This window comes from Thunnus thynnus, chromosome 4 (assembly GCF_963924715.1).
Source record: "Thunnus thynnus chromosome 4, fThuThy2.1, whole genome shotgun sequence".
Classification (NCBI taxonomy): Eukaryota; Metazoa; Chordata; class Actinopteri; order Scombriformes; family Scombridae; genus Thunnus; species Thunnus thynnus.
In genome coordinates, this window is record NC_089520.1 from 33,035,988 (window position 1) to 33,058,833 (window position 22,846).

A 22,846-nucleotide genomic window follows, 5' to 3' on the forward strand; every position below is an offset into this window, starting at 1 on the left:
TGCAAGGAAAAGATGGGGTTATTACCTTACCAAATATATGAATATATATGTTTCAATTTACTCTAAGGGCTCTAATAAGACCGACACTTTGTTATTGTGGAACTGTCAAGTGTTAGAAGGAAAAAAGAAAAATGTGTTTAGCTTTTTGACAAGAACATTATGGACTACTTTTACCTGATGAATTTTGTCATATTTTGTCTCGTTTTAAATTTCACTTTGGCCAGGACAAATTTAAAACTAGGCCTATATTTCTCTCATTGCTTAATGTGAACAAAAACGCTAATTGTCATTTGGTGTTTAATTAATGTCTGTTTTGGCAATATTTGTGTAGTTTTCCCCTGGCTCTATTTGATCTCAGTTGTTTGTTGGTGTAACAATAGCTGCTGTTTTATGCTCTTAACATAATGCTATATGTTGTTAAACACTTTTGTTCTTTTGTTCTCTATTCATGAATAATTTATCACATATTTATTACACATTTATCCAAGCAGCATGAAGGGGAAATAATGTTTTACACATAGACTATATAGTTGGTGAGGTGGAGGGCGCTGCTGAGTCATGTATCATCTAATACACAACAGAAGAAGAACAAAAAGACCAATCAGATGCTCTGTCTAGAACTCGACAAGGAAGGCGCCAATTTTTGTAATTTGTCCGTCCATGGATATATGGTCCCGTCGAAATAGTTGGTTTGTTTTCAGTTTGTTGCGACAATGGGTGAAAACACATTCCCCGTGTACACTGCGGACGCGATAACGAACTTTTACAGAACAGAAGTTCTCGTCGGCCAAGAATCGAAACACTTCACAAAGGGCGACCTGACTCCCGTTCCCAAGGTAACGTTAACGTTAACGTTAATGCCTTTGTTTCTTGCTGATGTCGTTGTTTGTCTTTCTTTGGCTGTTTGTACGTTCACAAAAAGAAAAGAGAGAACAGTCATTGTAACGTTAACGTTAACAATGACTGTATAACGGACACTGCTGGACATCCTCTGTCTTGATAAGGATTTTTCGTTAACGTTAAGGCCTTTGTCTCTTGCTGATGTCGTTGTTTATAAAATTCGCATACGGGCAGACATGTGAGTAATGTATTAGAGATTTGGAACAAATCTGAACCAATCCTTTTAATAAAGTTCCCAATTTTACATCCTGGGAATCGGGTTGGAAACAGCTGTAGATGACGTCTTGCTGAGCGACTGAGGTGACGGCACGTACTGGACACGGTGGTCGTCGGTCCTCTCTGGTCAGATAAACTAACAGAACATTAACACAACGCTCAATTCTTGTCTTACAGCCGGAGGCGGTTCAGATGCTATACATGAGAGTGTTGCATCTCCTGTATCGCTTCAGACCTGAGTGTCACTCCATGGTAAGTACTGCATTTGATGAAATATGTAACGAGAATACGAATCATCACCTCATACAGCTACTTGTTGTCTTTACATCTAGTTTGAGGGCTTGATTGTCATTTTTATTGTCCAACAGGTTCCACTTCTGGAGAACATTCAGTATCCAGAGTATCATGAGGGGGCGGCTGCTATCATGAGCGTCTACGTGCGCATGTAGGTTTTCATTCTGTCTCTCTTGGATATTATGAAAGATATATATTTTTAATTTACAGGTTATATAATTTATTTAACAATATTGTGCATCATCTTCTTAGGCGGCAGTTTCTGCCAATGTGCTTGGTGTATGACTTTTCACTGAATGACCTTCTGGCACCAAGTAAGTAGTGTTTTGTTTTGAAATTTAATCTTTCCAAATATGTCATAAAACCTCCACATATTCCACTGGCTAATCAAGTGATACTAATGTAATAATGCTCTTGCTCTTCCTTTTCAGAGAAACAGAGAACTCTGACTGTTCTAAGCGCCATCATGAACTTTCTTCACTTCAGGAAGCAGAGGATGGATGTGATCTCAGAGAAACAGGCTAAATTAGTATGTTCTGTTTGTACATGTGGGTATAGTGGTGGGTTAGCTGTAGTTGTGGAGCAGCTGCTGAAATGAATGATGCGGCAGGATTCAGGAAAGTCTAGTAGCATGAATATACTGATTACTTTTCACCTAAAACATGTTAACTAACTGATGGATTTATCATCATGAGTTGTAGAAATCCAAGATGACATCAAATAGCTTCAAAGAACTGCAGTACAAAGCGCAAATAGATTTTTAATAATATCCTCTAGTACTGTGCATATATCTCCAAGTATAACGGACACTGCTGCACATCCTCTGTCTTGAAAAAGATTTTTATAACCACACGCTTGTTTTTCTGACAAGCTAGAAACCACTTTACAGGTTTCTGGAGTTGCAGATGTTGTAAGTGTGACTCTTTGTGTTGTCAGAGGGCAGACATGGACAGGCTGCAGACTTACACCAAAGGCAACCTGGAGGCAGAAAAGAAGATTGAGATGCTGACGTAAGTCTTGACTTAAACATGTGATTATTTTTTATTTGTTTGTTTAGTAAATAGCTTTAAAATGCTCTATGGTTATATCAGCTATCTGAAAAAGTGTCTCATGGTCACAGGAGGATAGAGAGGATGTGTAAAGTGATTTTATTTATTTATTTTTTAATTCTATTTTATTTTTTAATATTTTTCATCTGGACATAAAGCGTTGAAACAGTTTTGTCTTTATTCACAGGAATAATTATTTTGTCAGCTAATTTCAGTTGTGGTGAAACAATTAGTTGATTAATTGATCAGCTGATCCACAATAATCGATTAATCATGTAAGTTATTTGTTAAAGTTTCAGTAAATGACATTCAGCCCCACTCCATGTCATCAAACAACTATTTGCTACGTCAGGATATAGTGAAGTGATGGAGACCTGGAAGACAATGAAGTCACACTCCCTGCGTGTGCGTGCATGCGCATGTTAGTGAATGTGAGTCCCTCTGTGTCAGTTTCCAACATGGTGGCTGCGTCACAAACTTCCTCACATTACAGCTAAACGATACACTAAAATATGTTTCTGAAAAGCTTTGAGGTGAGAAACGGGCAACGCAGCAAGAGAATCTAGATCCATATTTGATCAGCACTGACCAGTTTGACAGTGTGATTGGAGTTTGGTGAGCTGTCGTTCACAGACCACTTTCTCTTTTTTTTTTTTTTTTTTTTCCCAACTTTATTAAGTAAACAACAGGCACATTTGTTTTGGTCTGAGATGCTGGTGCTAGTGCGACATCTAGTGGGGCTGACTGTCACATATTGCAACCTTCAACACTTCAGATGTGAGGATTAGCTGCATTTTTGATATTTTGTGTCATTTTGAACAGAATATTTTGGGGACTTGGCTTGTTGGACAAAACAAGCCAATTTGAAGACACTATCAGACTCTGGGAGCTTTCAGTGGATATTTTTGATTGTTTTCCAGCTTTTTATAGACCAAAAAATTACTTGATTAATCAAAACAAATTGTCAGATCAATCAAGAATGAAAATAATCCTTAGTAGGATAACAAATGTTGTAAAGAAAGATAAAAGTGGTACTTGACTTTGCACAGTCAGATGTACACATGTTTTTCTTGTCCTTGTTCAGGACCATCCCACCCGAGCAGCAGGCTGAGTCTGACGAGCTGGCAGCCGCTCTCTCTGAACTGCAGGCCACCACCGTGCATGAATACCAGGAAGTGGTAGGCGGTGATGAAATACAGTCCAAATAATAAAACCTGTTCTTGTGTGTGCTTTCAGTCAAGTTGAAAATAACCTAATCTTCTTTCAGAACGCAAAAAACGACAGCATCGCAGAGCTGAAAACAAAAATCGCAGAGAAGACTCAGAAACTGGTACGTGTCTGTAAATGATTATGCAGTACTTTGGTCTGACGTCCTAAACTGCTGAAAAAAGGATGAATTAAAAACGTGTGTGTGTGTGTGTTTCAGGCCCAGGTGAAGGTGGACGTCAGCAACCTGAAAGAAGACATCACCAAACTCAAGTCTCAGATCGTGGAGTCTCCAGAGGAGCTGAAGAGCCAGATGGAGAAGATGAGGGAGAACGTCAAGAACATCAAGAACTCCATCGTGAGTAGGAAAAGAAAAAAGGGGGAGACCTTCGGCTCCAAAGCTGCCATCCGCTGATTGAGTCGGAGCGATGTATGGGACCAGTTATTTCCCCTCACATGTGTGATACGTTTTTGATTCATTTCAGGAAGAAACAGATGAGCGAGTGGTGGAGCTGCAGAGCATGGTGCAAAATGTGACCCACACTGAGGCGGAGATCCAGCAGACGTTCACCCTGCTGCAGGAGCTGGAGAGCAGCATGATCAACACCAAGCAGCAACAGGAGGAGGTATGGATCTCTTAAAAAGCAAAACCTCAGCTGATGCGTTTTGTGCCGCTGAACAGTAAAAACAAATGTAAATCCTTTTTAACCATCAAAATAACCGTTGAAGTCTCCTTTTTTAAAAAAATATTTCTAAAGGTTTGCTCAGACTCACATTATTTAACATAACTTAAATAAAGCACAGAGTAAGTGAACTAGATCCACAATCACTGTGTAAGTTTTTACAACTCATAGCAACAAATATCCCATTTCCACTGCTGGAACTTTTCAAGGAGCCCAAGAACCATCTGGGAACAGCAACTGACAATTATTTCCATTGATTAATCTGCCAGTTATTTATTAAGGAATTGGTTAACTTTTTATACTGCAAAATGCCAGAAAATTGTGAAAAATGGTACAATAACAATTTCCCAGAGGCCAAGGTTACATCTTCAAATGTCTTTTGTCTAACTGAAGACATTCAATTTACAATCGTATTGTAAATTGCCTCTCAACTGTCAGCTATTCCTAACAATTGAGAGGTTGGAACTAGGGAACTAGTAGCCGACTTTCTGTTAAATCCACTAATCGTTTCATCCGTCCTAGAAATCTTACCTGTGTTTCCACCAGAGTAGTAGCACTTTCCAATGACCCAGGAAGTATTGGAGTATACAGGGCTGAACATCATTCACTAGTCAATAATAAGATGAGTACATTTCTAATGTTTACTGACATTAAAATAAAAGTTGAAGCTGACTTTTCATCAAGAGAGCAAGTGTACAACAAGTTAGAGCACTAGTAAGACAGAAAGATCAGCAATCAAGAGAACAAGACGAACAAAACTGAATTTAACATCCCATTATGATCCTCCAATAAAGTCTCATTAAAATGTCTTTGTCAGATTTGATCCAAAAAAAGGATTCATTATGACTACTTTAAAGAAAAAACTGCATTTTTATTATATTTAAATACACAACACATGAACCTCCACTAGTCTACATAGTGTTGGAGCATGTAGACTCAACAGTGAGTTGTGACTGACTGTCGATCTGAGCTGAACGTATTGATGAGTGGTTTTATTTCTAGTAGTTTATATTGAATGTCAGTCAGAGAAGGCATGACGGTTCCCCGTAGGGTTTACCCTCTTAGAATGAACTTCCTCCAAATCTGTTTAGTAGAAACACAGCATGTATGTATTGATGTGTGTGTGTGTGTGTGTGTGTGTGTGTTTCATGTAGGTCCAGGAACTGACAGCCCAGTATGAGAAGAGTCAGAAGGAGCTGAAGAACCTGTGCTTTGAGGAAGGCCAGTTGAAGAGAGTTCTGGGCATGAAGCAGGATAAAGAGTCCAAACAGAAACTCCGCAGACAGAAGAAGAGGGAGATGAAGGAGCAACACGTTCAAGACATGTTGGGGTATTTAAAACAACTCACCTCACACACTCATCATGGAATTAGTATGAACATTTTCTAAATGTTTTGGGGTCCTCTAATACGCCTACCAACACGGATAAACTTGTTATGTTTTGACAGCAGGAAGTGAAGCTCTGGTGCCTTCTTAACATGTTTGTGAATGAAACTTGCCCACAAACTGAGCAGAACAGTTTGCCTTTATGGCAATTGTAGGGGTGTTAATGATAAAATATCATAAATATTCATTCATCAGGCTGATTTACAACAAGCTTGTGTAGTTAAGAGAGTCTGTTGAATCCGACTCAGAACATTTGTATGAGCAAACCCCACAGGAGAAGAATAGGAAAATGTTCTTATGAGGCCCATTGTGTTAAATATATAACTATCCTTCAGGCAGTGTAACCAGATCCATCATAAGCGTGAGGAGATGGTCGACAAAATCCAACAGATCTCCGGGGAGACGCAGCAGCTGAAAGCCAAGATCCAGAGTCTGAAGGACGTCTGCAGCAGAGAGACAGAGAAAGCTCAGGTACGACCACGAGAGAGAGAACTGATCTCCAGAATGTCTTTTTCCTCTCTATTTGTTTCATTCATAGTTTGAGACTAACATGGTTTACTTGACTGTGTCCAGGTTCTGTATGACACTCTTTCAACTTCGATGGACGAGCTGCACAGTAGAATTGAGATGCAGACAGTGGACCTGAAACAAGTTGTCACCAAGATGTCTGAAAACTTCTAAATCATTTTCACCTTTTTATATTACTGTGTTGTCAGTACTTTGTTGTTGTTTTGTATGTGTTCTAACCTTTTGTTGCCTTTTGATCTTTACTATTTAAATGTTTGAGTTGTGTATATTATTAAAAGTATATGTTGTAATCTTTGACACAATAAATCTGTTCAGTCCTGTGTATATATAACTGAAAGGATTTGATGATTCAGTAAGTAAGCAGCTCTTTATGGCCTCACGATGTGCAAATTAGCAGTTTTATATTCAGAGACAGCGCAGCAGTAGCCATCATTCTAACACTGTTAACTTTGTCATGCTTTGCCCATTTGTTCCATGACTCAGCTTCTTTTTAAAACAAGGTTCCCATGGATCCTTAGACAGTCTTAAATTAGATTTTCAGAATTTAAGGTCATAAAATGTCTTATTTTAGATTATGGTGGGTCTTAAATTTTGAGGTGATGCCTAGTTGTACTAGAAATATCTCCCCACAGGATTCACTAATTTAAATATAGTTTGGTCTTCAGTCATGACTCAGTCCAGCTCTTTCTTTTCTTTTCCTGGTAATGTTTGAATTGGTTCTCCACAGACCGTCTGCTCTCACCAAGGTAAACAGTACAGATGATGCTCAGCTAAAGACTGTTATATGGAGATACAAAATAATCCAGAAACATATCCCTATTAATATTTGTCAAGTTGATTTCTAGCAAAGCTCATGTGAATTCATTTTGCTGTTGAAATATCTGTCGAGGTTTTAAGCATTAAATTTGATTTCAAAGTGTGCAGCAACCCTGCAAACCTTTACAGCACAATAAAACAACTTCACTAAATTGTAAAGACAGTCATGATTTTATATGTCTGTATAACAGCTGATATAGAGAAGTAAGAGCTGATAAGAAGGAGGGTTGATTTTTGAACTGTTTGTGTGTAAAGTCCTTTTTTTTTTATTCTTTCCACAACACAAGACTAAATTGCCTTTAAAGGAACATATCAGCATTTTACACGTTTTAGCCCATTTACTACAAATCACTGCAACTTAACATCACAGCTGCCCACTTTGTTAACCATAGCTTACATTCATTTGTTCAATATGAAAATCAATTAGAAATTTGTAGTTTTGCAAGTTTTCTAATGCATGAATTTTCATGGTTAATTGTTTGCAATGCAGTTCAGACTCTTCAGTCTGTACTTATCACACAGTTCTAATGTAACATACAAGAAGGAATGCAGATTTTTTGGGAATGTGATGGTTTATGCAGCATAAGCAAGTTTCAAGGGTTTAATTGACTGTCACACAGAACAGATATGAATGGGAACCAATGATTGCCTAATAGAAATACAGCAGAAATACATCCAAACATCTAAAGCTCTGGCATACATTCAAAAATGGTCAGCAAATATATAACATATGCTTAAATTCTAATTAAAAGGTTAATCCCAAAACAGTGATAATCATGTGCCTGATGTGTATTAATAAGTAATAATTTTACATGTTCATGTTGACTTTAAAAACTGAATTACTCTATTTATTTGAAGACCAAATTTAGAAAACCAAACAGAATCCTCTGAACTACTGCTGGAGTTTATTATTATCAATAATCAAACATTGTGAGGGGTTAAACGGGTTTAAAACAATGTTTAAATCAGCTGGTCTTCTTGCTAAATACTGTATGTTTAAAAAAAACAACCTTTAAACTCATTCCAGAGAGTGCTTATTAAGTTTAAGTCAAAATAATATATTTCTAAATATCAAATCTTGCTGTTCATGGTGATGCCTTAAAGGAGAACTCCACTGATTTTGATGATCAAAGTCTGTATAAAGGTGTTAGGGAATACTCCTACATAAGTGAAGAAAAGTAGTATAAAGCCTTTTGTGTCTCCAGACGGAGCTGCATGATAAATTGACTCAAGTGATGTCACTTGAGTCAGCATCAGTTGGGGCTGAAGACTGTTATGTCGTGGAGTAACATTACAGGAGTGAAATGCTAAATCGGTGGAGTACGTCTAAGATTTCTCTCTGCACAGCTGCCACAGACGTGTTCAATGAGGTCAGCTGCTCTCTGATTTGGATTTAGTCTTGCTGGTTGACGTCCTCATGTGTGGGCTCCTTTTTGGGTCCTTCCTCTGAGTTGGGACGTGACTTGTTGGACTTCTTGAAAATGGCCAGCTGAGCTTTGTATTCTTTAACCTGAGTCCTCGCCAGACGCAGCTCCTTACGCAGCTCATTGATCTCAGTTATCAGAGTCACATTCTCCTGCAGAGTAGTCAACGGTCACTGTTAAAATATCATTTACTCAGCAAAACTGTGCTCAGATCTGCACCGCAGGAAGAATGCGGCTTTGGCCTTGACATGCTGGAGAGAGCTTAGAAACTATTTCTGCACTGGAAATATCTAGCAATCAATTAAGAAAAATAAGACTTGTATTATTAACGACTATGAGTGATTTACCTTCATGATCTTGACGTAGACTTTCTCGTGCTCTTCTGCAGATTTGGCCAGCCTTGTCTTAAGACTAGCAACAGTCCTCTCCAGGTGATCGCGCTGGCGATGAAACGCCCTCTGAATTTCATTGTCAGCACTACTATTCTCCACCTTGGGAACACACACATACAGCTAGAATGAAACCCTGCACTCTTACAGTGTCATATTGTTGGTGCCACAACCTCCTCAACATCCAATCAGCTGTAAGGGATCTGTATGAGCCACTCACCCCATCAGTCTGAACATACTGGGCATAGATCATCTGTATGCTGTCCTTCAGTTTCCTTGGCTCCTGGATGAAGCCGGCGCAGTTATGGAGGTCTGACTTGAGCCGCTGAAGATGTGTCTCCAAATCTTTTACCTGACCAGAGAAAAGATGCAAGTGTAAAGCCGGTGAAAGTAGTACAGTGTTGAGTATGTTTTGAATTTAGAAGACTAATGGAATCATCCACATTCTTCAAAGATCATGAAAAATGTTGTGTGTTGTGTAACTGTCAGACGGTAAAATTAATACATAGATTTACAGTGTTATAGTGACTTCATATAGTACACACTCACTTTCTGCATCTCCTTGTACATCTCTTTATCTCTGGTCCTCAGCTTGAGCTTCAGGTCAGAGACGGTGAGCTTCAGCTGAGTGTTGCTCTTGTCCATTTGCACCAGCTCCTCCTCCAGCTGTCAAACAGGACAGACAGCACATCACTGCACACACTGTTTATCCTGACAACTCTGCCAATACGTCCCCAAAACAGTTCACTGAGGTATCATCCTGTCATGTAGTAGTCAAACCTAAGACTCAAATATCAACTATTACCCCAGCAAACATGCCCATGTTGGCCCACTGTGGGTATGTGTGGGTTTACTGTGGGGAGGTGTGGGCAGGGCAAACCCACACTAATCCCACGTGGACCCCATGTAAGTAAGCCTATATGGGGCCCCTCTGTGGGATAGTGAAATGTGGGGCCCCAGTGGGGCCCACACAGCCCACCTGGGGCCCACTGGGGCATGTTGCAGGCCCACAGTGGGCCCCCCCTGCGGGACTCATTTTATTCCCACAGTGGCCCCACATGGGTCCCAAAGTGGTATGTTTGCTGGAACAGTGATACCAGTTGTGTCCAAGAAAAGTCAACTCACTTTACACCTTCATACCACTGAAGTTCCACTTTTTAAGATGCTGTCATTTGTTTTAATAAAATGATCGTTGTTGTTTTTTAAAAACAGTGAAAAATCTGGATTACCATCTTTGAGCTGACTGAAAATAAAATAAAAACATTACCTCTTCAAATGGATATATACTGTACATGAACTGATTTGTTGCAGTATTCACTGTATTAGTGACTTGTAATGAAATTTGACATACTGTATCTACACAACTGTGGAACTTTTAGCTTTAAATAACTTCACCCCCACCCCCCATATACACTCACTCACACAAACACACACCTGATGGATCCTCTCCTTCTTCCCTTTAATGTTATCTTGTTGAGGCTCAGTCTGCTTCTTCAACTCATTCAACTGGAAATCAAGAACAAACCTCAGCTTCTCCAGTTCCTGGTTCTTCCTCTTCAGCCCAGAAATGGTCCTATCCTGTGGAGGGAATTTAGTCAAAGAGGGTATCCAGAGTTATCTTGAGTTTACTTCATTTACTTACTCCCTGCTGTGCTGAACTTGGTGCTGCCTTGTACTGTAGGGAGTGACAGGGACAAGCTGAAGCCTCAAACCAAACCTCCCCACAACAAGCAGATGTATTTGAAACATGAAAAAAATGCAAAGGCAATAAAAAATGTAACAAATGAAGTAATCAAACTATTGGTAAGCCCTGATCTCAGCCACCTTGTCCTGGTTGGTCTTTTCATGTCCAGAGATCTGCCTCTTCAGGTCCCCGATGTCGCTCTCCAGTGAGCGGATCAACCCTAGCAGCCTCTGCCGCTCCTGCTTCAGCTGGTTTATATCTGTGCATCTCTCATCGATCTGTCGCTGCAGACTGTAGAACTGTAATCACAGCACCGTCCACCAACAAGGAAGAAGAAACAGAGGGTGGGAGATTACATGAGAGACAGTCTAGAAGAAAGAAATAGAAAACATGTTGAATAAGAGGAGATTTGGTCACCTTTTGCGTCATGATACCAGTTTCTCCCTTCAGAGTGGCGTTGGTCTCTTTCTCTGTGTGAAGTTTCTTCTCATACTTGAGTTGGATGTCATGGATCTTCCTCTCCTCATCCTCCTCTACTTGCCTTATGATCTCTTTAAACTCACTGATCTGCTGCTGTGCTTCCTCCTGGCACTGCATGAAATAAAAACGCAGCTATGACTAAATTTAATTGGACACAAGAACTTCACTTGAAACCAGTCTGGTCACTAAAGCTCTGCCACCTCCTCGTGCTCCTCTGTCCTGACTGACCTGAGCCAGCAGCTGAGTCTTGTCCTGCAGTCTGGCCTCGTAGTGCTGTGTGAGCTCCTCCACTGCTTGGCTTTTGCTTTCTGCTGCATCCTTCAGCTGCTTCTCATAGTCTTCCTGCATTCTTTGATATTGTTGCTGCAGTTCCTGGTATCTCTCGTGCTCCACAATCAGCTTCTGGCTGTAGGATAACTCTGCATTTGATTGATGGATAGAAGGACAGACAGATCAGATGATCTGTGTAGAAACAAAGACACAAACCGTGTCTAGATTGTACTGATGTTGATTGTGTCCTCTTACCTAAATCCTTCACTTCTTTTGAGTGTGTCATAGTGACCTCTGAAGATTTCTGCTGGTGCTCATGTGCCTGCTTTTCCATCTCTGTCTTCATGACCTATAATCACAGTAAATGTTATAAATAGACAATAAAGGCCTTAATTATTCCAAAGGCAAAAGCATCCACTGTTCTGAAGCATGGAAGCATGCAAACCCTGAAAATAAAGTGTATATTACTTTTTTATTTCTACAAAAACATACCACTGACAGTAAGGCTTGTTCCAGTGCAGTTTAATGCAAGAATGTGAGTCATAGTAATGAAATACAGGCACTGTTTGTTTTGGGTGAGGCTGTACTAGAGCTAAATGCTCACATCAGCATGCTAACAGGCTCATAAAGCTAATGCTAGCATGTTGATGTTTAGCATGTACTGTTGTTAGTTTTGCAGGTATTTTGTCATGAACTAAAATGAAATGAAAAACAAAAAATGAAATGAAATCTTGATCGATGGCGCTAGATGAAAAGTCAGGAGATCAAAGTTATTACAATTCATCATCTGGGGACCATGAATGTATGGACCAAATTTCACTGAAATCCATCTGGTAGTTGTCAAGATATTTCAATAAAGAACTGAGAAATCCACCTCATGGTGGCACTAGAGGAAAAGTCCTGTCAAGCCTGTAGGATTCATCCTCTTGGGACCAAGATTGTATGAAATTTATAGCATAGCAATCTGTCAAGTAGGTGTTGAGATATTCTAGTCTGGACCAAAGTGGTGGACTGTAGTGCTGTGACTCTGGATAGCGAGTACACAGTAAATGGAGTCTGATAGGTGGCTGGGCCAGAGGACCTGTTGTGTTGTTTTCAGAGCTTCTATTTGCTTGGTAAACTTGTCAGAAAGCTCCTTCATCTTCTCATTGTAGTTCATGTCCTTCAGGCTGAGCTGGTACTCGTTCTCCATCTGCAGCTCCTCCAGACGCATCTTCAGCTCCAGCATGTTCTGGGCCTGAATCACACACAAGAGCATATGATGTTAAATGTCACTGTATGTTACTGGCTGATTATTAGAACGTGATTATTGGCTAATTTTATTCCATGTCAGTGGTGTTACTGGTTTTTTTCTCAATGAGATCAGCTGATATGAAATGAACAATTGATTTGAACATTGTTATCTGTATATTATATCATATTTACTGTATATAAATGTATATATGCACAATACACACACACACACATACACACAGGCACCCATGCATTAAGGTTTGACAATTAGATTGTTTATCCTATGTTATGCTTGATGCTTTATTATGCATACAGTAAATACAACATTATCTCAAATAAACTCTACCTACTATGTCAATTTGAACTGGAATATATATATATATATATATATATATATATATATATATACATGTTATATATGCACACGAGGGTAATGCACTGTATACACCACAGCTTTCTAACTTTGATTTATTTGTTATTTGTATGTATTGTATTTTTTCACTTATCTGCACACTGTCTGAGCTGCTGTTTCTGCTGCTGCTGTAATGCTACATTTCTCCTGATGATCAATAAAGTTATATTACTTATATTTACATTAGTGGCCTTAACAGGATATTTGTTTTTTAGTCACAGCATGTGCCAACTCTCCCAAGATGTTTCCCTATACTCTGTGTGTATGAGAAAAATTGCAATAAATAAATATATAATATTATAAAAATAATAAATAAATACAAATAAATGTTTTTTAAACTCATGTTGATATACTCTCTGCAACTTAGGGGTTGGGGTTAGCCTAATGATATCAAGTGGAGTTAAAATTCCAATATTACATATGTAGTTGTTTTTTTAAGGCTGATTCTGGTATTTGTTTGATTCTGTTTAGTATCTTAAACATTAAAAACTGAATAAATTAAAAGGAATTTATTTTTTTTAAATACTCAGAAAATTTTGGTTGATAGCTGGTGTGTTGGGGGTATTTGGACTCTTTGCAGTATTTTTACAATCCTCTGGTTTCTTCCACATAATAACATGATAAGTAATGATTTCTATGTCTATCTACATTTTATTTAGCTGTAGCTAATGGCTGTGATGGTTTGATCCATAATAAGAAGCCTTGTATTGCAATAATGTTCATGCAAAAGGTGTAGGCTTTTATCAATATATAAGTCATGACTCAGCTAGATTTCAGTCATACTGGTGCAACCAATAAAAATTGAAGTGACACTGCAGATTTCAAGCATATGTAGAGTACATAGGTTAAATGTTGGCAGTCTGGAGCCCTGATGCAGAAAAACAGACAGACCTTCTCCTCAAGGTCCGACTTGGTGATGAGGATCTCTTCAGTGTGGGTGATCTGCTTGTGGCTCTTCAGGCCTCGGCCCTCCTTATCGATGATCTTCCACATCGACAGGCAGCCGTCTTCAGACACTGTCAGCAGGAACTGATCGTCGAATGTGATCGCCATCTGAGGACACAAAGTTTGCCGACTGACTTTTGCAGTTTCTTATCATTATCATATAGTGGTTGATGATAGGACAATTCATTTCTTGCTATCAAAAAATCCAATAGAATTAGATAACATATTCAGTATTTTCCACGTGAATGTGAATGTGGACCTGGCATATGGGGATACTCCAAAAGTATAAAAGCATATAGTCCTACTTTTACTGTTAATCTAACTCCTTTTCGCTCATGTGGAGATGATAACAGTACTGTAACTTCTGTGTAAAAATATGGTATACTATAAATGAAATAAAATTACAAGAAAGCCACACAAAGACTGAAATGTTATTACTAGATAGAACACATAGACATTAGTCACTAACATTAGCATTTTAACATTAGCAAGGTGAGGCAAAAAAACATATTCCAACTTAATGCTAACTCTGAACGTTAGTCAGCTAAAGTGCTGTTATAGATTAGCTTGTTGTATATGGTGATTTTGTGTTTGCCAATGAAATACCGTTACTTTTTTGTCATTCGTGGGAAAGGGTTACAAAATATTAGGAAATATGTTATGTTTAAATATTTTGGGGAGCATTTTATACTGTTATAAGCTAGTAATAATAGGGAGATGACAGGAAACGAGGGAAGAGCATTGGGGAATTGGAGCTAAACTACAGACGTTGCAGTTGTGTGACATGCATAGGCTATCAGGATGCCCCATGTTTCTATATTTCATTTATACCTTTTGAAGACAGTATGAGTTTAAGCACACATAATTCACTGAAATCAAACAGTGACATTGACAACAGAGCATATACTGTATATTATATTAGAATCTGTTTCACGTGGTTTTAGAGGGCTAGCATAAGTGTTAGCTTGTCCAACAGGCTACGATCACCTGTATGTCATATTTCTTTCACACTTTACATACTACAAGAAAGAATATTTAGCTAGTTTTTTAGCGACAAAAACATTACACTACTTAAAGTTTCTAACAGGGAAACATAAGCATTTTCAAATCTGGTTAAATAAAAGAAAAAAAGACCACTGATGAGAGTGATCTCATTTTTGGGAACCCTAAAAAAAGCGATACACCTCATGTCTGGGGACCACACACTGTTCTCAGACCCTTCTTTTATTTTCTGCTCTAATATTCAGTATAAAAACGCAGTAATGTCATTAAAATCTGTCTCAGATACCATACGGGTTTCTGCTTCTCTGTCAGTGTAGGACAAGACAGTGAGCTGTGCATCTGACGTCCATACCCACCTTGGAGACGGGGCCACAGTGGGCCTGGTACATGATCCACTCCTTCTGGATGGGTAACGGGTATTTAATGGCCCTGATGGTACCACTGGAGGTCCCGGTGAAGACGACCCTACCAGAGTGAGACACTGCCACAGCTGTGTGAGCTACATCATCAGCAGGGACCTCCCTCAGGATCTGTGGAACCAGATGATCACCTGAACTCTTTAATTAAATTATCTCAAAAAGACATTGACAGATATTTATATTTCATATTTAATGCAGTATGTACCATAAAATGTAACATATACCATATTATTCCAAATCATATATCAGAACGTCTAATATTTAGTCATCTAAATGTAGCCCACAATATTTGTTGACTTAAGGTGTCACATTAACCTACTTGGTTACCACTTTAGGAGACATTTAATTGGTTTCTTTCTGTTTTGAAATGCATTTATTTTACCTTATATTTAAAACCATTTCATTCCATTTAGATCATACTCACATATGCAACATATCACATATGTTCTTATTTTTGATGCTGTTTACTTCCATGTTTCATTGACATTTTTTGTTTGTATTTGTATACAGGTTTGTGTATACATACTTGTTAGTTGTTAATTAATTCCCTCTCTTGGTAGTTTTGTGCAAATGATTATTTTATTTTGTCTGTATTGTCTGTCATTGTCTATATTTGTGTGCTATTCTAAGATGACATGAGTTTTATTTATGTTAATTGGTACAGGGACAAGTAAATAGTATGAACTTATGCCACATATCACAGCATTCATAGCCTAAGCTAGTCTGCAATGCCCGTCCCTAGATGGGCTTTTTTAAAATACATATAGGCTAATTCATCAGTAAAATACATATGAAACTGCACAAGACTCAACAATACACATACAAACATACAGTTGAACTGAATTAGTCACATACTAAACGCCTTGAACCTTCTCGCTTTATAGCAATAGATACATTTGGCCGGTGTGTATTTTGTGTGATGTTGCAGAATTGTTGGCAACTATTGGTAATTGTTGGTTTTGATTGTTTAATTCAAATACTGAAAAGCTTGAAACAGATTTAAGCAAATAGTAATTCAGCTTCTTGAAACTAAACTTTTTTGCAAAGTAATAGTAGTCTCAACTCTGCCCATTGTAAATTTTTATACATTTTCTGGTTGAAAGTTTACAGAAAGTCTAATGAAAACTCTTTCAGGAAGTGATTGGACAACTGCTTTTAAAAAGTCTTGAACAATTCAATACACTTCTGCACTCAGTGGAAACTCAACAGGACAGATACAGTAGTGTGCTGATGACCAATGACCTGACAGTCTTGGATTTCCTTCAAGGTGAGGTCTGTTCCCACAGCCAGGATGGTCCTGCAGTCTGAAGAGAAGGCAACATCTGTGTAGCTGCAGGACTTGAGGACACTCTCTGATCCTCGCTTGCCGGTCTGTGTGTTCCACTCGTACACCGCACCATCCATCCCACATGACACCAGCCGGCTGTCGTCCAGGCTCCATTCAATGGCACGCACCTAAAACACAGAAACAAAACATCCTGTTCAGCAATGTGAGGGACAAAAACTAGCAGAATTAGGTTTTATTGAGGTGGAGACTTTGTGCCTGACTCACCTTTCCATTGTGCCCCTTCAGATTGAGGATGTTTTCAAAAGAGGTGACGGAGTAGATGTGAATGACGTTTCCATTAACAGCTGCAAACATGTGGCCGCCGTGGCTGAAAGCACACTAGGGGTGTGGAGAGACAGAAAGAGATAATCAGCGCTGTAGTTTCAACGATTTAATCAACACACACTCAGTATACCCCACCTCTCTACAGCCGCGCACAGTGAACTCCTTGAAGGTGCGGATGTCATCGATAAGCAGGTTCATGAGCCTGAGTTTGTCTGAAAAGCCCACCAGCATGAAGAGGCCAGTGGGGTGCAGAGCCACGCTGTACGCCTCCTCCTGGAACTCTTTGTACAGCTCCAAAACTCTGGTGATGCAACGGCAACAAAGACACACAGTAGTAATGGGTCCTAGCATGACTTCAGGGTGCCATACTTTAGCCTTACATTTACTGTCATTTGGGTTCTGTGTTCATACATGACATTGAAACCAGGTCTTGATAAGTCACTTTGCTAAATCAAGTTTTAATACCAGCAGTGTTCAAAGGTTACTGCTCCTCTACAAGCAGAACCAGGCATGTAGGTTTAGTTTCAGAAGTGAATGAGCCAATCATGTTTAGTTTCCTTGATAGAGGCCTGATACTTAAAGGCAGGATGAGTAGGATTTATCGGTTACAGTTTGTAAACACAACGTTCAAAGTTGTCCTCTCCTCCCCAGCTCAATGACACCAGAAGTGCTACACTGCAGTGCAGCGCTATGTTGCTTCATAGAGTCCCGACCTCACACCCTGCATGCTGCCACTGGCTGGGGGTTACACACCCACTGCCAAAAGATTGATGCCTAGAAATCCCGAACACAGCAAAATAAGAAAATACAGGCAGAGGGCAGAGTCTCTGCAGATGCAGACACCACCACACACTTCTAGTGGGTCATAAGTGATGATTGAGAGGGATTATTTTTGTATGAGTCTATGTTTTTTAGGAAAATCCTACTTATTCTGCCTTTAATAACATTATATTTGCATATTTACTAGAAAGAGCAATGTCTGTCTCTGCCTTATCTTTCACTGATTCGATAGTTTAATTTTTGTGTCTAAATAAAAATATTTAAAAGCATTCTGAGAAGGTGTTTTTTTAAGCCCTGAGTGCTGTCTGCAGGCTTCCTCTCTTGCTGCACACAGCCGAAACAATCTCCAGCCACCCATTTGCCTCTAGCAAAAACCTGTATGTAGCCTGAGAGGTGAAACTCAGGGCACATAAAGTTCTCGCTGTACCACCCACACACCCGCCAGATGAACATTGTACATCATCTTGATTATGTCAGTTGGACAGTAAGAAGATAAAGTTCAGAGAGGTTTTACTGAGGAAATTAACCTGAAACCATAAAAGGAAATGACGCCTTTGAGCATAACTATGACACTTCCAGGTTATGACTCCCTCATTCAGCAATATACATAGAAACCTGTTGGATTTGCATCGGTATGACTGCAACAACCATACCTTAGACTGCATAAGGCAATAAAGAGAACACATCACTCGACATGGACATAAGAACAAAGGGCTTGGGTGTGATTTTGTCTCTTACTTTGTTTCATAGTTCCAGATGCGGACAGAGTGGTCCAGAGAGCTGGTGGCTACGAAGGGCTTCCGAATGCAGACAGACAAACCCGTGATGGACTTCGAGTGGAAGGACTGGGACAGGAACTCAAAATGTAGCTGTTCCTTCTGGTAGAAAAGAGTTAGAAATTATAAAATTCAGAGTCAACCTAGGAATCTATCTGAGTGACATGAAGGGGAAGTGAATGATAATTAAAGAAAGAAAGAAAGACAGAAATGGCTTATTGCTGGAGGGAAAACTGCTCTGACTTTATTGTTTGGTTTAGTGTTGACTGTACCTTGTTCATCTCAGTTAAGAACAGGCTGATGCTGTACAGCTGTCCTCTGTCTGTGCTGATGGCCAGCGTCTCCTCTGCTGGACTGATGCACATGGTGTCAATCTCCTGGCATTCTGCCGGGGTCAACTCATTGTTGCATGGGTCTGGAGGGATCTGACACAAATTCATGCAGGCACATACATATGATTACTTTGAAAGATACACTATTCCTACAGTGCCACTGTTCCCTGTATGCATAAACACTTACCTGTATCTCCCTGCTCTTTCTATAACTGTCCTCCTCTGTCTTTTCAAACAGACAGACTGAGCCAGGACCCATAGAGCATGCGAAGCCCTTGGAGTAGGACAGAATGGCTGTGATGCGAGACACAGCGGGGCCCTCATCCATGTCTGTGTCTTTGATCTTCTTCATCTCCACTTGCCTATGCAGTGAAGTAATGAAATATATGACAGGCAGATTCAGCAAAAACATACTGATCAGTCAAGGATGCACCAAAACCATGATGATAACTCACATGATGTTAAGTTGGCTAGGCCCCGCTCCCCAACATTATCATTGTTTTGTGTGTTATATCATCATTATTTTCAGTCAAATGTTTCCATTAATTTGTTAGGTATTTTTTAATAATTGAATACATTGCTTGTTATGTGTGGTTTGTTCTGGTTTACAGGTTTATGATCTGTTAGAAGGATCAGCCACTCTATATGTTGTCAGTTGATCTGTCTGGGTTGTTGGGGGTAGATCAGCTGCTCCATTAGGAAGAATGGAAGCAGGGGCGCATTCAGTCTGAAAACCACGTGCACTGTTTTGCTACAGTTTGCAGGTTGAACAACATGTTTCCTCGAAACGGTGTGAAATGGCGTGCAATGGGCTTTAAGGTATGTTTTCTCTCGTTTGGCGGGTGTGTCACCCACCCAATCAGCAGCGCCGTGTATAAACCCCGCCATATTAAAAAGGCGTAACACAACAGGGTGTTCAACGCACCACTGTTTCCAATTAAATAAATGTTTGGCTATGTTTTGTCAGGGCTGAATGCACCCCTGGTTTGCATCATCAGCTCCTCTTAGCAGTGAGGGACTGGGCATTGTTAGGATGAGGGAAAGTAAAACTGTTCTATAGTAAATGACATTTGTGCACTTATGAATAATTTGTGTGCTTATAGTGGATTGTGACTGTCAACAGTAACATAAAAGTAAAAATAAAGTGTTTATAATTGTGTGATGTTCTGTATGCTTTGAAAGCCTACTATCAGGGTAGCTCACCCCCATACTTACCTAAGCAGGTGGTTTGCTCCAGTTAGGTGAGGAGGAGGAGAAGGTAACATACCATTCAGTGGCCAATTGGGAAGAGAGTAGGTGGCGGCATGCTGTGAGGCTGCAGATTTTATTTGTTTGTTGCTATGGCTTAAGTTATTTTTCCTGGGATTCATTTTACTGTTTCATTAATATTTTTGTTAATAAATATCACTTTTTGTACACATACTCTGCTTTTTTGAATGATTTTTAAAATTGTAGTTATTACTTTCAAATAAAGTCATAATATTTTGAAAGCAAATTGATATTTACTAATATTTTGCATGTTGCAGTTGTTTATGTGTTGACCACAGGAGTTTGTAATGTCTTTACCTCCAAAAGTGAAAATCCAAGTTGACATCTTTTGTCCATGTTTTAGTCTGCGCTGTCAGATTGATTCAAGTCATATTCGCTGAAGTTAAACAGCTGATTTGTTGCACACTTTTTTATGATATGTTTTTCATGTTTGGGCTTGGGGAGGATATACAGTCATTGCAAGTCTAAAGGCTAAAAGCTAAGTGAGGTCACACGTTATTGGTGTTTAAGTCAAAAGAAAGTTGCAAGACTTGTTTGATTTCGTCATGTCTAAAGTCTTCCGATCATCTGATTTGAGTCCAGTCTTGTAAGTAGAAAGCTTGTTAGTAGGATCAATTCATTGGATTTGTTGAGAACAAGAAAAATAAAGAATCACCAGCCTTATTATTTATGTAAACTGAGACATAAATATGTTGATACAGTATCAATGTGGTTCAACTTCTGACCTGTCAGAGTGCCCCTGCTCAGGCTTAGTGGCCGTTTTAATCTCTCTTCGCAGGTCTCCAGACTCAAACACCAGCAGCCTGCCTGAGTCTGTCCCGGCGATCACCCGCTCTGCAGTCATCCAGGTGTGGCACAGGAAGTTGATAGACTCCACCTTTGGGAAGCTGCACTGTTTCAGGGCTCCCTCTGAGTAACGGAACAACTTGAACACACCAGTTCCACTCACACAGAGCTGCATGTTGTTGTAAGGGTTGAAGCTGACCTGATGGGAAATCATTAAAATGATCTAATAAATGCACGTTCAAGTATTGGAGGGTGCACTGACACCACATGAATGACTCACCTGGGTAACAGGATTATACGGGTTACCGGTCTTCACTGTGGCCAGGACTTTCTGTTTTTCCCAAAGCCAGAAGATCAGCATCCACTCTGAACCACCCGTTTGGCCAATCAGGTACTTGGAATCAGGGGAGAAAGCCATGCATACAAACTCTTCAACAAGCATGTCTCCTGCAGTTAGAACTTTTTTCCTTCTGCCCTGTGCATGCTGCAGGTCAAAGACTGTGATGCTGGCTTTCTCTCCACACTCTGACACTGCCAGGTAACGCCTGTTGGCACTGATGGCCAGAGCACGCATGCGCTGGCTTTTTTCTGAACCTGGAGAGACAACACAAACGGCAATAAACAACAGAACATTATAAAAATAAAATGAGATACAACATGACATAAACAGGAACTAACCGATGAAAACAACATTAGCAAGGTACTTTCATTCCTTAAAAGAAGTTTGACTGTTTCAAAACCATTTCATTATTGCAAAGAAGAGGTCAAACACTTAATAGTAAGTCAACCTACCTGGAATGAACCTTTGACATCTTTGGACGGTGTTGTAGCACACACAGTTGTTTCCACAGGGAAAGACCACAGTCTGCTCATCGAAAAAACATAAATTGTTTGTAACACCTGTCCGTAGACCGAAGATGAAGTGGGACTGAGCAACTACTGTGGCCATTTTTGTGGAGTTTTAAGTTGTTTTTAATCTGCGAACAGACTTACAAACCTACAAAGACTTTTCACACATAACGACTACCTCTACTAATATACATTTATTTAGTTCTGAAAGCCAGAAAGGAGCACATGCGACCAAGTAAAGAAGACCCTGGAAAAGGTATGCCACTATGCTATGAGTCACGTCGCTAGGCAACCCCGGAAATCCCGCGAGAACCTGGCAACTCGTTTAAAGTTTCCTCTCTTGCAGACCTTTCTGTCGTCCTTGTAACTCACGTCCCATTTAATTTTAAAAGTTTTTCCTCCGTTTATTTATCATTTCCCTGCCACCTATAGCATAAATTAGCAAGTAAACTGTTTTTGAAGGAAGCGCGTTTCTGTTTTAATGACGCGAATGACCTCGCGGGATTTCGGAGGTTGCTTAGCAACGCAACTCTCCTGGTGGGACTATTAGCTACTAGCAGTGGTGACATTATGAATCTAGAATAAGACTTCATTGTCCCAGAAGGAAATGTGTCTTTGCATTGTGTCCAAGGCAAATTTTCCTCTGGGACAATAAAGTCTTATGTTATCCTAAACAGTCGTACTTGTGTGTGTCCTGGTCAGTGGAAATAGTGATAGAACAAGCATACGGTAACATTCAAAAGTTTGGACACATTTTCTCGTTCAAAGGAATGGGAAGGTGTGTCCAAATTTTTGACTGGCACTGTATATGCCAAGCAAAGACTGGACTTATTGTAGGGAAGCGAGGGGCAGAGACAATGAGCCAATGATCTGATAAATTTATATCACCACCACATTTGAGATTGGAATATATTGGTAATGTTAGGACATGGTCATGAGTATGACTGTGGGCTTGCACAGGATCCATGCATTGAAAGATTAATCAAGTCAATTAGATTTAAAAACTCACTTTGAATGACAGCAAATGGGAATATTGACATAAGAAAATAGCACAGACAGTAAATCAGTAACTCCATTAATAAAGGGTTGTTAAATTTAGGAGGAGGA

At 39.6% G+C, this 22,846-nt stretch overlaps 2 protein-coding genes across 2 annotated transcripts; one reads left to right on the top strand and one right to left on the bottom strand.

The window, feature by feature from the left end:
* Nucleotides 1-603: 603 nt before the first annotated feature.
* On the top strand, nucleotides 604-6,932 carry nuf2 (UF2 component of NDC80 kinetochore complex). The gene is made up of 13 exons (XM_067588394.1): nucleotides 604-836; nucleotides 1,294-1,368; nucleotides 1,485-1,561; nucleotides 1,663-1,724; nucleotides 1,842-1,939; nucleotides 2,347-2,420; nucleotides 3,544-3,637; nucleotides 3,727-3,789; nucleotides 3,886-4,023; nucleotides 4,151-4,291; nucleotides 5,503-5,678; nucleotides 6,069-6,204; nucleotides 6,307-6,932. Exons 1-13 carry the CDS (start codon nucleotides 714-716, stop codon nucleotides 6,412-6,414), a joined length of 1,365 nt encoding a protein of 454 aa, XP_067444495.1. The 5' UTR covers nucleotides 604-713; the 3' UTR covers nucleotides 6,415-6,932.
* A 163-nt stretch (nucleotides 6,933-7,095) lies between these two features.
* Nucleotides 7,096-22,161, bottom strand: cfap57 (cilia and flagella associated protein 57). Its single transcript, XM_067588390.1, has 21 exons — nucleotides 21,683-22,161; nucleotides 21,171-21,484; nucleotides 20,830-21,089; nucleotides 19,023-19,197; nucleotides 18,776-18,928; nucleotides 18,466-18,605; nucleotides 17,083-17,248; nucleotides 16,888-17,001; nucleotides 16,578-16,790; nucleotides 15,273-15,446; nucleotides 13,861-14,022; nucleotides 12,406-12,561; nucleotides 11,580-11,673; nucleotides 11,283-11,473; nucleotides 10,992-11,165; nucleotides 10,715-10,873; nucleotides 10,325-10,468; nucleotides 9,440-9,556; nucleotides 9,111-9,242; nucleotides 8,849-8,992; nucleotides 7,096-8,653 (listed from the first exon to the last, which is right to left on the bottom strand). The coding sequence occupies exons 1-21, from the start codon at nucleotides 21,837-21,839 to the stop codon at nucleotides 8,471-8,473; spliced, it is 3,522 nt and encodes a 1,173-aa protein (XP_067444491.1). The 5' UTR covers nucleotides 21,840-22,161; the 3' UTR covers nucleotides 7,096-8,470.
* Nucleotides 22,162-22,846: the final 685 nt, after the last annotated feature.